Source organism: Prunus avium, chromosome 5, assembly GCF_965620075.1.
Source record: "Prunus avium chromosome 5, drPruAviu1.hap1.1, whole genome shotgun sequence".
Lineage (NCBI taxonomy): Eukaryota > Viridiplantae > Streptophyta > Magnoliopsida > Rosales > Rosaceae > Prunus > Prunus avium.
In genome coordinates, this window is record NC_142288.1 from 29107934 (window position 1) to 29123522 (window position 15589).

At 34.8% G+C, this 15589-nt stretch overlaps 1 protein-coding gene and 1 pseudogene across 1 annotated transcript; one reads left to right on the forward strand and one right to left on the reverse strand.

The window, feature by feature from the left end:
• Positions 1-5331, reverse strand: LOC110754121 (Transcription factor TFIIE, alpha subunit). The gene is made up of 10 exons (XM_021955145.2): positions 5050-5331; positions 4806-4925; positions 4224-4344; positions 3606-3731; positions 3261-3370; positions 2988-3171; positions 2207-2410; positions 1197-1433; positions 886-1087; positions 1-321 (listed from the first exon to the last, which is right to left on the reverse strand). The coding sequence occupies exons 1-10, from the start codon at positions 5070-5072 to the stop codon at positions 206-208; spliced, it is 1443 nt and encodes a 480-aa protein (XP_021810837.2). The 5' UTR covers positions 5073-5331; the 3' UTR covers positions 1-205.
• Positions 5332-12224: 6893 nt separating this feature from the next.
• On the forward strand, positions 12225-13924 carry LOC148294639 (uncharacterized; annotated as a pseudogene).
• The last annotated feature ends 1665 nt before the right edge of the window (positions 13925-15589 follow it).

The window sequence follows — 15589 nt, forward strand, 5'->3', positions numbered from 1 at the left end:
TGAAGTGGAGTAGCAATTTCTGTAATTCTCAAGCATAGAATGTCCACACATTTCCCATAAATTATACTAATTCTGATGATATTTTCCCTAAAATTACAGCAGTCAGTCCTAAATCCTAACAGTACCAACACAAAGTTCAATGTATACAAATCCTTCGAAGGATGAGGACGAGTCCATGAAAGTATGTAATACTGTCGTCGCACTTTCAGCCTTCCTCCCAGTCTATATCATCCTCATCCTCTGCCTCTGCCTCTGCCTCTGCCTCTGCTGTAGCATCAGCTTCCACATTCAAGTCATTGACCTTGTAATTTTCTTCATTACCTGTAGGGAACAACGTCAATGGACACCACAAATTCATACAAACTAATGGAGATTGAACACTCACGTAGAATAATATATTAAAAGAAAATTCCTTCAGCAAAAGTAATCCAATTATCAGCAAGATACCAATGTTGCTAGTGGCTAACTCATTTGACGAGATAAAAGGTGGCAGCCTGTCAGAGTTTTTGTGTGTGTATATGCGTATGTGAGACACATCGACAGAGCAAGCTCACATGACCAGAGCTCTCTCTCTCTCTCTCTCTCTCTCACACACACACACACACGCGCACAAACACAAAAGCAGGCAAGTTTTTAAAGATTTCTTTGAAAGTAAATAAGTTACTATATATCCAAGCACATTAATTAAGAATCTGTCACAATTGCATTGTATGTCACCAATTGAACTTCTATATACACATGAACTGCGAATCAAAAACGGGAATATGCACACACATGACAAATCAACGCATCTATTGCTGTTAACATGAACTGAATTAGAGGATGAAGATTCAAATTAAAGATCAAGCTGAAATTCAGCACTGATTGTCAAACAATAACATTTACCTGTAATTGGAGCCTCTTCCCAGTCCACATTATCATCTCCTTCATCCTCATCACGCTTTGATTTCATGCCGACCTGACGGCTAGGAGACATTCCGGAAGGACCATCAGAGACGCGTGTTTCTGAGGATTCCAGTGCTTTCTTTGCTTCTTCTTCTTCTTGTCTTTTTATTAAAGCAGCGTAATAAGCTTTCAAGTACTCATCCTATAAAACAAAGAAGAAACCGTTAATTTAGATTTCTTTTTCCTGTTTTATTTTTGTGGGGGGAGAGGGACATCTCAAAGCAAGAAAGAAAACAGCTCATTGCATAAACCTGTAAATTCTTCTCATTGTTTTCAGTATTAAACTTTTTGTCCTCTGAGTATTCTGGAGCTGCTAAACTGCCACTGCCATCCATCTTTGCCTCCTGCTTGACCTCTCCACGTTGTTCCTTTGTAAGGTTCATCCCTTGCTTGATCATCCAAGGTGGCAAAACTTTCAGGCTTGCACCATCAGCTTCAGATTTGATATCCTTCCCCTTGCCTTCAACCCCAGAAAAGTCAACTTCAACCTGCAAATTTCCAGCCATAAGTTTATCAAAGAAATCCAACTTGATTTACAAAGCATTCCAAGACTAAGTGGGGTTGGCTAGCCAACTTCGCTTGGGTAGTGTTAGCTTTGAATTTTAGTTATTTTATCTTTTCTTTGCTTGTTTGGTTTCTATGCTTTATTTCGTCTAATAGAAGACAGTTTTTTTTATATAAAAAAAAGATGATAGAAGATAGTTATGTTCCCATTATTTCTTAAAGTGTCATGGATTTTCATGTTTTATTTAGTTTACTTTCCACAAACTTTGGCTAATTATCGAGGGTGTTCTCTGATCATACAATGCTGGACAAAAGTACATTGGTTTTTCTTGACGACCAACATGAAGGAAGATTCCTTTACCAATTGATCAATACACCTTTCACTTTCACTTCAGAAATGTTAAGTCCAAACTGCCAAACAGTGGTATAAAAAAACTTCCCTAACATACAAGTAAAGCTGCAAAGTCATTCACTACCACATAAGCATGAAGGAAAGCCATGAAAGTAATCTTAGTGGATTGCCTCTGCCTGGCAAAGTGCTCATGGTTTTTTAATCCCATCTTGGAGTTTTTCCACGTTAAAATTGTTGCGGACTTTATTTTTCTTGCTTATTGATTTATTTGTTTTTAAACTACATTGAATTGGGTAAAATTAAAATTTGGTAAAAGCCTATTCATCCTGCTTATAAGTGGTCTAGCTACGCAATTTCAACAATAATAACAAATTATACAACTGAAAGTCTGGAGGGAGAGGTTACCTTTGTATCTCCAAGAAAGGGCATTGGTGTTCCACCATATCCCAACCCATGAGAAGATTTGGAGGGATCCATGCCATTAGATTCACCATTCTCTGCACGTTTAGCTGCACTTGCTCGCGCTTCCCAAGCTTGGAGACCTCCAAATTCAGGAGCAGGTAAGTCTTTAACTCTATTAAGTTGATCATATATAGGCTTTAGTTGTGCCTGCATTCATTTCACCATATCAACTCATAAAAGAATGGACACATTAGAATATACATGAAGTATGGTAACAAGCAACAATTTAAGTTAGACGTCAACTCGAATGACAACAGAAGCAGAAACACAAACAAGAAGAATGGTAATGCTAGCATAACCATAGAAAATTAGTAATAATCAGTGGTTGCCAAGCTGAAGACCAGCAAAGTCATCCTTGAGTTTACAGGTGCAAAAAATGACACCCTACATATGTCAAGAGATTGGAGTGCTTTAGAAGCCCAATCATCAACATGTGTATTACTTGTCCTTAAGCGGATCATGTTAACTACACATCTATTTAGGTGAGCAAGATGGATCATAAAAGACCCATGCAAAACGATAGGGACAATGCCTTGCAACAACCGTCTGGAAATAAATTTCTTTGAATTTCAGATAGTTAACTCGTTTAAATGTTTCCTTGCAATTTTCATATTGACAAATATATGTCATAGAACACCTCATCAAGAAAACAAAATGGGAACAATAAAATTCTAAGATAGTTATTACAAGAAAACATGAAGAAGGAAAAATAAACTAAACAAACCTCCATCTTTTGAAGCAAGTCTTTCAATTTTTCACGTCGTCGCCTCCTCGCATTGTCGTCTCCATCTCCGACTTCTTGAGAAGCTAGCTTGTCACTCTCAGCCACAAGTTCCCCATTACAACTTTCACAGTGGAAGTACTCATCCTCCATAGAAACCAGTTGCAATGCATCTAAAGCGTTGTATCTAAAGATTTGTGCTTGCATGCATAATTCAAGTATCAAAATGAGGAACACACAGAAACACACTGAGGAAAAAGGAGAAACAGTTGAAACCTTTTCCCACAGTTAGGGCATACATATTCCTGAACAGTGTTCTTGTCCTCCAATTCATCTTTCAGTTTTTTCTTCATACGCTGCACTCTGTACCTCACCACATCAGATATCTGAAACACATTCGAGTTCAGGCTTTGACCAAATATAGAAGCCAATATTTGATAAATCTCTGATAAATTGAATAGTCAAGTTGAAGTTTGAACAAGAAAAACTAAAAATGGGTCATTTTGCCTATCCTGCCACATCGCTCCACTCACAATCTAGTTATTGAACTAATGTTAATTTTGTTTAAGGTTATCAAGCTAAAAATAAGTATAAACATATACACAAATATATAAAAGCCACCTGCGCATAGTCCAGACAGCAATAAGAGTGAGTGTGCATCTTAACTTTCTCTTCCCCTTCTTTTGCAGGTAGCCCATCAATCGTGGCAGCAACAGCAGCATTATGCATCTTTGCACCTTTAGCTGTCTGCAAAGTTGATGATATAAGGAATAGAAATACATAAAGGGTTATTATCGCAATAGGGCAGGTTGTTAATGCATTTCTAACATCAACAAGAAGTAAGATTTGCTCCATACAAATTACTAGACTTCATCCTTTCTATATGTAAAGAAAAAAACTATTATTCATCAAATGGAGCTCAAATGGATTACTAGGACAACCACAATGCACGAACTACATTTATTAAGAATTGTTTTATAGAAAAATGAATTGGAGTGGCATGGAGGAAGGGAATCATCTTGTATAACCTAAAATGAGATTAAAGGTGCAAACAATTGAAAGATACCTAAAAGATATACCATGTTGTTAATATCCTGCTTTGTCTTCATGCATATTGCTTGAAATAAATTAAAATTTTTGAAGCAGGATGATACGAAAAAACTGTTCCAGATGTACCAAACGAACTAGTAACCAAAAAGTATTACAATAAAACACAATAACTAAGATTAACAGAATAACCTCTCTCCTATGATCTCTGGTGACCAGTTTTTCCTCCTCAAAAAATCGCAAAGTACGACGAAGTTGCTTTGAGTGCAGTTTCAAGTCCTTTGCCAAATCCTCTTCTCTGACCCATTGTCGTCTGGCATAAAAAAAATTCTAAATATTACCCGCAAGAAAACGCAAATGATGAACTAAAAGAGCTTGCACACCTTCACTCTCAAAAACACACACACGCCATCTCCCAGCAATACGCTCATGGAAATATCTCTTTTATTTTTGCAGAAACACTCATAGCAATGCTTATGATTACATATATGGATATTGAACTAGTATTTGCAGTTTGGCACAATAAAATAATCAAATTACCAAACAAATTCGGCCAAAATAGCTGCTCACTGCACCACTTCACCAACCCTAATTCACATTTTCTCTCTAATTATTCAGTCAATAATAGTACTTAGGAATACTCTCTCATTCCCTATTTCTACAATTGTGTGTTTTCCTTCGACTTAAATTTTCAGGTTTCAAACTAAACGATTTCCCACTAACAGAAAACAAGTTTCCATTATTCGAAAAACTAATAAAATTAAGATCCCAAACCTAGAGAGGGCATCGAGCACCACCACGGCGATTCCCCTATTGTCGCTCCGGCCGGTCTTGGGCTGATTATCTCCTTTGGTAATGTCGTCGTAGAAAGCTCTCCCCACAAGCTTCACTAACCTAATTCCGATTGAAAACAGAGAAAAACAGAATCAGAAAACAAAATTAATTTTCTCTAGGGTTTAATGCGAAAGTAAATTGATAAAATCGATCATAGAAACCCCAGGAGTTGAAGAACGAGTACTTGTTGAAAGGCTCGATGCTCATGGTCTATGAATGCTTTTTGCTTTTTGAATTATTTTCTTTTTCTATGCGTGTGAAGGGCGGGTTCAGTTTCTTGCTGGTACAGTTGCTGCTAACTGCTCAGAGAAAGGGAGAGAGAGCGCGGGGAAGATCTGAGGCTCTGTTAGGTTATGGAAACGGCTGTCGAGAATATGCAACTCACCAATGAGTCCAGAGGTTCCGCAACTATTTTAACAGAACCAAAAACCCCAAACCCGACTATGCACCCATCTGAAATTAACTTGATTTACTTTTTCTCATCGGTGAATATAAGAAGAATAGTATTTGGTTTAATATTGTTGTGTATTATTCATCTCACAAAGATTATATATATATATACACACATCTAGCCTTAATCTTAATCCCACTATTACAAGGAGTAAATCCACGACTATACTAAGAAACCTAATATTACAAGTAACTACCTAAAATATAATACAAAAGTCTACAAACTTAACTTTTTTTTCTTTTTTTGGTATTGCGTTTTAGATTGGTTTGGGCTCTACCAATTCTCATAGTGGGCTTCAGACATGTATTTACAAAATCGGGTTCTGTTTGTCTCGTTTTTAAAAGAGAAATTTGCATAAATACCATGTATGTATGCTTGATTTTTAGACATATGTAATGAATAGCGTATCATTATTGCAGCTTATGATATCTCAAACCCAATGTGACGTTATGGTCTGTGAACATGGTATTCTCATTTTAACTTGTCCATATTGTAATTGTTTTATATATATTCACAGGCAACAAATGCCTACCTTCAGTTTTTGAAGGAGCCTAAAACAAAAGTAATGTTTGATTTTGTCAAAGAAATGCCCAAGTCTCCAAGTGTAAACAAGATGGATTTTGCCTCTCTTATTGGCACAATATTTTTTTAGGAATTCTTAGATATAGGTTTATTTTTATCAAGGTAAAATGGATGAGGTCTACAAACTCTCTTGTTTTAATTGCAATCCAGTAACTTATGTGTCTTGTCAAATAAACAATTAGTATGTCTACATGTTTTTAATTAATTTACAATATATGGCACTATTAAAAAAAAAAAGGCAAGTTTATGAGAACACGTCCCTAAACTTAAGGCATCTCCTACAATCATGTTCTTGTCAAACAAATCACTCTTAATAAATTCAACGTTTTTGTTTTCTATGCATTGATGCCTTCTTCGGTTTCCATATATATATATATATTGTTAATTATACACCTCTAGTTTAGGTAATTAAACCTATACATTACCATGACATACAAATTGTTAATTTTCTTTGTATTTTTGTTGTTTTCGACTCTTTATATTGTTAATAAAAATTCTAATCATCGCATTCGCACCAAGTAAAGAAACACCAGAATTGATATCATAATAAATAATTTATAATTTATCCATAAATCTGATACTTACCATGACATACAAATATAGTCAAATGGCGTATTTTTGTTTGATGCGGAGAGGCTAGTGGAACATAACTACTCATGTTATCTTTTCTTAATTCTAAAAACTAGTCTCTCCGCATGCGCTTCAGGGCGCTGCGAGATGCTTTTAAAAAAAAAAATTTTAATTTATTTTAGAATTAAAAAAGATAATGGGTAGTTGTGTTCCATAAAAATAGGATCCATTATCTTTTTAAAAAAAAAAATATGAAAAAGTGTGAATTTACCATATTATCCTCATTTAATTAATAATTTCAATTCTTAATGTTTGCATTAACTAATGACATTTTCTAGTATTTTGAATGTTTCACCATTCTCTGACTTTTGCTTTATGTATATAGATAAAAGTATGACCTATTATCTAATTTTGTTTTTAATTTTAATTTTTTTAATATAAAAAATGTGAATTTACCATATTATCCTCATTTAATTAATAATTTCAATTCTTAATATTTGAATTAACCAATGGTATTTTATGATATTTTGAATGTTTCACCATTCTCTACCTTTTGCTTTATATATATATAGATATATATAGATAATTAATAATTTATCCATAAACCTGATACTTACCATGACATACAAATATAGTCCAATGGCGTACATATAAAGAAACAACACAAATTAGAATCATCGTTAAATCGGATACTTATTGTCCGAGGTTTCTTACCTGAATTATATATGAGATTTTATATTTAAACCCCGCACTTCTCTTTGTTCACCCCAATACTTAAATCATTAAGCTGTAAGTTTTATTATTGTGTAAAAAGACAAAAAAGGTCATCCAACTTAATACTTAACCTTAGTACATCTATACACACATCCCACCACTCTTCACACTAAGTTTTAGAAAAATACAAACTCCTCTACATCCTATTGCCAAATTACTCTTATCTTTTCAAGACGTAGATCGTTGAGGAGCCTACCTTTATAAAAGTTGCGTGGGAGTTGATGGAAAGGCTTGTTGATTGATTCGCTGTAACGATCTTATTCTCTTCCCTTTGTTGATTGCTTGGCTGATGAAAATGCTTGTTGATTGATTGGTTGTTTTGATTTTTGATTTAAAAATTTATATTTACTTGACTTCTTATATGCTCAAAAGTAAACAGTAGATGATTACTATACCTTCTTGTAAGTGAAATTTGTTCTTGCCGAGGTAAGTTGCACATTCTTGTCTACAATGCAAATAAATATCTCCTCATTTAATTTCTAATTTAGAAATCTTTATTTGGTCTAGGATCTCTTTCCATTGACAGTAAACGATATACTGTAACAGTTAGCGAGTCTGTCTGTCTTGCGGCAAGCATAGGCACCTTCATCTTTTTCTCAAAAAATAGGGGGCTTCTTCATCTTTTCACCCACTATTCAGTTTAGATATATGATTTTTTCTATAGTTTGTAGTGTTTGCTTAAATGACATATAGAATGTCTGATAATTGACCTTTTTCCATTGGGTAAAAAATAAAATAAGATGTGGTCATTGGTTTTCATTGTCATCAGAAAACGAAACCAAACAAACTACAATTTCCCATATGATCTAATCACATGATAAAAACAGTCTTGTGAAAACGACAAAATCTCATGTATACTACAAATATTGTTTAATGATTTAAGTATTGAAGTGAACAAAGAAAAGTGTGGGGTTTACATAGAAAAACTCTTTTATTTTTATTTTTTTTCGGCTGGGGGTGTATTTAAGGGTAGTTTGGGAAGATAGTGAGGTTTTCTAAGAAATTGTGAAAATTTAAATTAAAAGTTGAGGTAAACTTGGAATATGGGGTGAACAAAGAGAAGTGTGGGGTTTAAATAGAAAATCTCATTATGTATTATGGACATAATCGGAAACACAAAATAAATTTAAAAAAAATGAAAAACATTATAATAGTATAAGAAAATCAAAAAAACAAATGCAATCTTATGTGTTAAAAAAGTCAGAGGACTTACATCAAAGTCACTAAATTCGATGATTAAACCCTACTCCTCCATACGAATTTGAATCTATATCAACTTTTCTATATTTTTTACATGGATTTTTTTTTTTTTTGGGGAAAGGTTCATGATCCCATGTTAAGCGTGAAATTAATTGATATTCTTTCGGACTTTTATAAATTGTGGTGTAGGTGGTGCTCTGACTGCACTAGTTTATGAGAATCAACCAAGACTAAGAATCATGATGAAAATGCAGGGCCTCGGTGATATGGGCCTTATTGGATGATTTCGTATGCTATAAATAGACGACTAATCTTTTTAATCTCATTTTTAATTTTTATCATTTATCTTCCACAATCTTCCACTGCCGCTAAGCTCGCCTCCGGTCATGTGGCATCAGAATAAATCTCAAGCTTCCACCGCCACTAAGCTCACCTCAGGTCAAGACGATATGGCTTCACATGAATGATTTTGGAAATTAAGGGACTCAAATATAAATTGGGTATAAATTCAGGAACTAATAAAACGATTAACCCTTTATTTGAATATCTAGTTATTATGCGACATCAGAATACTATTTTTTTCCCTTCCTTATCCACTAACTTTTTTATTCAACAGATGGGAACCTTTTTGTACGGTAACCTTTTACCTCTTTAGTCAATTACATTTTTATGTGTACATAAAAAGCCCCAAATTTCCACGAAATCCTTTGTTATTGTTCTTCGAAATATATCGCATTTGCAGCGGGAATTATATTTCTAATATTTTAAAACTTAAAATACAAAAAATTAATAATAATAATAATTAAAACTTAAATAATTGTTCAATAAAAAAAAAAATTATATGTTTTACCAACATGATGTTACCTAAAGAAAATACTTATGCTAAGCTATTGATCACGAACTACATGCCTCATCCACCAAAACCATATCTTCCCAAATTGTGAGCTCCAATCTAAATCTGGAGATGAACTTGATCCAAAAAATCAGGCCAACGGCTTCTGATTATAGCTTCTACGTCGTCATCATTCTTCCTCTGAGCATACGCCTTATAATGTTTGTACGCATTACATAGGAACCTTAGAAGATCTGTCGGGAGCAAAACATTATAGTTTTGACGCTGACGAAGACGATGATGATAGACTTTAGACAAAAACCTCTCAGAATAAGCCAGTGGACTGTCCCAATTTATGAACACTCTGGTTCAACTTGGATTTCAAATGCTGGTTAAGATCATGATGCGTATCTCTCAAATATCGCATCCTATCAACGGGAGTCAATAAAAATGGGTGGCGAACCAACTTTTGTACACATACATTGTATAACTGAAAAAAGAAAAATCAAAACTCATGAACACATTTAACTAGATATAATTCACCTGAAAAAAGAAAAATTGATCAAAATCTCTCACCTGAACTTTGTATCAGTGTCAAAACAATTAAAAAAATTATCTCGCTCACGCCATTGACGACCGTGTCCCAGCATACCCTTCAAAAAGTCCCTAAAATTTTTGAAGTCTTTTATTTTACTCGAACATTGGTCAACTTCAGAAAGGCGATCATTCAAAGAACCATGAATGTGAGAAATTAGCTCTATGAAATCTCTGTCAAGTTGTGAGACATACATTAGTTAACCATATTAATAGCACTAAAACAAAATTAACTATTACACTCACCGTATTGTAACACGCCAAAACTGACATAGGCATGCCCAGCCAACATGCAAATTCACCTTATCAGCATCAGTAATTTCCTTGTTTGCTACTTTGTTTAACCACTCGGGCAGTGTCATGTCAAACCTATCAAAGCACAAACTCCACCAACCTTTCAACGTATCTGCCATTCCAGCCGCGTTGTTTTTCTCGTCCCACTGGTTTCTGTTTGCAAAATGCAAACATCAATGGTCGGAGAATTCTTCTATCAGATACTTTTCTCATCAATTTAAAATTTTTAATAACCGTCCTTTCAGATTCTTCCCCATCGCCCATATTTAAAAATCTCACACATATTTCATCATCATCATCTTCCTTAAAGTAAAGTTCCCCGTCATAGTAGTTTTTTCCACCACTAAAGTGAAACATGTAGAAGGTGACTCTAGCGCCCATTACAACAGTAATTAACTCATTGCCACGAACTTCAGCTTGGACGTATTGGTAGAAATTATTGTCAGTTTCCATTATCTGAAAATTTAAGACAGAAAATTAGGTTACTTGATGCATACTTTTAACAAAATCAATCAATTATTATATTCATAAAACCGAAAACAATTACAAAACTCAGATATCCTTACACACACAATTAAGGACCAACATTGGAAACGGATAGAGGCTAAATACAAGAAAAACTGTGATTAGACAAACCTAGCAACAAAGAATCTATAGAACCTAAAATTATACAGTACAAACAAACACATATATGAAGAATAAACTCATAAATTTTTTTACACAATATTTAACATAAATTTAAGAAAAAGGAAAGACAGGAAGTAGGGAAGGGATGCAACATAAAAGGAAAACAACAACAATTCACGACATAAAATTCGAAAAAAAAAGTTTATCTTCAAAATACAAAACAAACAGTACTATTATTTTAGTTAACTTAGTGAAATCTTAACAGAAAAAAAAAACTATCCTTGAAAGAATCTATAGTGGCTGGATTTAAAGTAAAATGCGTGAGAGAAAGCTTATGAGAGGGAGCATATGAAGGTGGAAGAGGCACCTATGGATTAATTTGCCAACATAATTTTATTCTTCTAAGAGAATTTTGCAAACATATTACCAATCAAGAAAAATATTAATCAGTTTGCAATAACCATAGTTGGTAGCTCAAAAAAGAAGAGTATCATAATAAAACCGAGAAGCAAAACTTTAACCCAAAAAAGAAGAAGAAGAAAGCGAAAATTATATTATAAATGAGAAAGCATAATGTAACCTTTGATTATTGTGGACAATGAAGCAAAAACGATATGAGTTAGAGAGGTCCAGCTGCACCTTTGATTAACGAGAGTGAAGCAAGAAAATATATTGAGTGAAAGAGAAATCCAAGAGGGAGGGAGGGAGAGAAGAAGGTAAATTTATATAGGAGTTTCAACTAAACCACTTACTCAATTGGCCCTAAAACCCAAAAATCATAAAAAGGGTAACATCAGGCCAAAAGAAAAAAAACTGGGAAGCGGCATAACATCCTCAAAGGTAATGTTTACAAAATAATTGGTATCCTGATCTTTTTCATACTTCATATATTATTTGTTAGTTTCTTCTTCTTATAAGTTTCTTGTTTCTTCCTTCCAAAACGAAAAAAAGAATATAATAATAAGTTTCATGTTTCTCTTATTTCTTATATATATATATTAAAAGTTCATGTTTCTTCCTCCCGAAGGAAAATAATAATAACAAGTTTCCTGTTTCATCCTAAAAAAAAAAAGGTTTCCTGTTTCTTCCCTCTCCTTTTATTTTTTATTTTTTTGTTGGACCTGTTTTTTCCTTTAAAAAAGAAGAAGAGAGTTTCCTGTTTCTAGCAAAATTAATTAGGTCACTATATAAATACATGCTGTGCAATTCAGACTTTACTGATCCGCTCTTCTATCTTTATTTCTAGAATTTTGGACGAGATCGAAACTTTCATATTATACCCAAACCCCCTTCTGCCGCGGCATTCCCAAACCCTAAATTCCCTTTGCCTCACTTTAGAATTTCAATAGCAAAGGCCCTATCATCCGGTATCACGGGGCATCGGAATAACTCTCAACCTTCCACCGCCGCTAAGCTCACCTAGGGTCAAGGCCATATGGCTTCACGCCAAGATGATCTCCTTGTCAAGATATCGGAGATGGAGAAATATCTGGCCAAGATATCTGAGATGGAGCATTCTCCGGGCAAGATATTGGAGATGGAGAAATCTCTGGGCCAACTGTTCGATTGGACGAAATCAATAACGGAGGAGCTTAGCTTACTACGCCCCATCCCACCCGTAACGACGCCCATTCCAATTTCCACGGTGATTGACGGCAGTCCCAACCATGAGGCCATTAATGTTTGCCCAAGGTTAGTACATGGCTTAGTGACTTTATCTTCTTAATTTTTGTTTCTCTGTAAATATGTTGATGTTTTTGTTTTTTTTTTCTTTCAAGTTTTACGATCAATTTTCTTATTGTTTAGTTTACCGGAGAATTTTGCTTAAGTTTCTCTTGTTGCTGCACAGCATGCATCATGCATGTTTAATTATTCAAAGATTCGTGCTTGGACTAATAAAAGGGTTATATTCTTTGAATTGAAATTATCATCTCCTACGCTTCCATTCACAGTTTGTAGGAAAATGGAAAAGTTTATTTATGGATTCTTCATTCTTACTGTTTTGTTTGCATTTATGCCTATATTATGCTTAGTACTAAAGTAGGTGGTAGGTGTTTGAAAAGATTAACTTAGACTTGTTGTATATATCTCTCTTCTCTCTCTAGCTTGCATGTGGATTCGGAGGATGCATCAATGACAGTAAATCAGGGGGAAGCTAGATCTGTATATTTATTGGTGTCTTCTTATGGGCCGGAATATGCTAATGCAATATATGAAGTGAAATTCAAACACGGAGTACGAGTCACTCATGAACCCCCACTAGTTGGACTTGTTGCCAAGTTCCATGAGGGTTTATGCTTTCAGGCTGCACGGAATTTCAACCGTTCAAAATTATACTGTCTTGTACAGGAAGGTGGATATATTATTGACACGAAGACTAAGTCAATATGTTCATCTATTTCTCCTACCCTAGCCCCTAAATCAATAGCAACCGTTGTGTGTGCGTATGATAAGATTTATTGTGTTGCAAGTCCATCAGGCTTCCTACCAATTCCAGAGCCCTCCTTCGAGAGATATGATCCTAATCAGGACATTTGGGAGAAAATGCCTTCTTTTCCATTTTAGAATGATTATGACACCTGTATGGATATCACTGGTTATGCTGTATGTTATGGAGTTATTTTGTTTTCACTGTGTGGGATGAAAGAAAATCATTTCGATGTTGTTGCTTTTCATGAAAGTAGAAACCTTTGGAATCGAGTGAAAGTTGACACTTCTATTCATTATGCTCCTTTCGATGGGAGGGCCGTGGTTGTAGGCAAGACTATCTATGCCTTACATGGGGAGGAGTTCATAGCATTCTCCTTTAAGATGGACAAAGATGATGATTGTGATATTACATATTCCTTAAGAAAATTGTTTATATTGCGAGGCTTGGAGATTGCGAGTCCGCCATGGCCATATTGTGACTATCAGACAGAGTATTTAGTTCATTTAGGGAACCGTGACTTTTTCCATGTCAAGACTGGCTATTGCGATATAAGTCTCGGGGTTCAATATCTTTGTATCACCACTTTTCAAATTGTTGTTGGAGATAAAGGAAAAGATATGATCAAGACCATAAATTCAACTGTTCATTCTGTGGAGATCAAGGAGCCTCATTGGTTCGGGCTTGTTTTTTGCTTTACGCCGTAAGTTTCCTTCACCTTTTTTGTGTTTTCATCAATAACATTAATTTGTGCGTTGAATTCTATTACATTTTGTGTGTAACAAGGTTTCTTATTATTATGACTCAGTGAGTGCGGAGATTATGAACCCACTCTAGATGAACTTGGAAGCACTCTGGATGAGAATTATTTTCTGGTGGAGGGGAAACGTAGGACAATGACAAAGGTGAAAGAAATGTGCTTACATGAAATCTTTTTATTTATTAAATGATCATGAATCAAGAGACTCAATTGTTTGCATGTTTATACGTGTTTTTATTAGCCTTTGAGTTTAAATTTTTTGTAATATGATTGAGTTTTGCAGAAAGAAGAATCCAAGAAGGGAATAACCACCAGGAAGCTGGAAATACCAGCCAGGCTGCATTGTAGGCCAATCATTAGATAACAAAGTAACGAATTAGATAACCACTAGACAAGCTGGAAATACTAACGAATTCATATTATGTTTTCAATTCTGGGTTATAAAGATTCAAGTAACAAGTCTAATTCAGATTCAAAGATTGATTCTAGCTAAAGTATGATTAGGCCATGGTGTTTGGTCCTAACCTTGTGTTCCTAATTCCCTAATTTGATCATTTGTTGTCTAACCTAAAATTAAGCATTAGGAACCCATTAAGCATAGAAGAACATTTTAAACAACCAAGTATGTATCTAATCCCTGTTGTCGAATGTCCATACATACTCTTCCTATTCATAGTTCAATTCGAATTAAAGCATGGTGTATACTCTTAATTCAAACCAAGATAGTTAACAAACAAGTTCTAATGGTGATCAATCATTCAAACAAGCATGTTAACTTATAAGCATAATGAATAAGAACATGAATCATGAATCAAACTTGAAACTCCAAACTTATAAACCCAGAATATTCATGTTAGGTTACATCGAAGCCCTAGTTATGGATTTAGCTACTCATAATGGAAAAGAGACTTGAACAGAAATGAGAAAACATAATGAATGCAATAAGAGTAGAAGAACCCTTTTTCTGAAGTTCTTGTGGTGTCCAAGGCTTCTCCAAGTGCTTCTCCACTTCTAATGTTTCTCCAAGAGCTTCCCCACTTCTAGTATTTCCAGCTTTTGCAGGACTAGAAGGTGTGACACTATTAGATAACAAAGATAAAGAATCGTTAGTATCAGAATGAGAAGAAGAGGAAACAACAGGAAATGTTACCTGAGGAGGACCTGGAGAAGGATGAAGAACCACAGGTTGGTGCTCAGCCAAGGGTGAGAGTGGTTGAGGGAGTGCAACAGTAGCAAGAGGAAAATAAGTCTCATCAAATACAACATGGCGAGATAGGTAAACACGCCCGGAAACAGGATCATAACAACGATACCCTTGATGATTTAATGAGTATCCTAGAAAAACACACTTTTTAGACCGAAATTCTAGTTTATTTTTGTTATATGGACGTAAATAAGGAAAACACGCGCAACCAAACACACGAAAAACAGAATAAGATGGAGCACGACCAAACAACTTTTCATAAGGTGATAGAAAATGCAATTGTCGAGCAGGAAGACGATTAATGAGATAAACTGAGGTATTGAAAGCATCTACCCAGAAAGATTGGGGCATTTGAGCAGTAGCAAGGAGAGTAAGTCCCATATCCACTATATGACGTTGTTTACGTTC

Bases quoted from the DNA above. Each gene is read 5' to 3' on its own strand.
- LOC110754121 (XM_021955145.2), bottom strand. From the start codon at position 5,072: ATGAGCATCGAGCCTTTCAACAA. The intron at 1,434-2,206 runs GTAACCTCTCCC...GGAAATTTGCAG, and splicing joins CCTTTCTTGGAGATACAAAG to GTTGAAGTTGACTTTTCTGG. The intron at 1,088-1,196 runs GTTTATGCAATG...TTTGTTTTATAG, and splicing joins ACAATGAGAAGAATTTACAG to GATGAGTACTTGAAAGCTTA.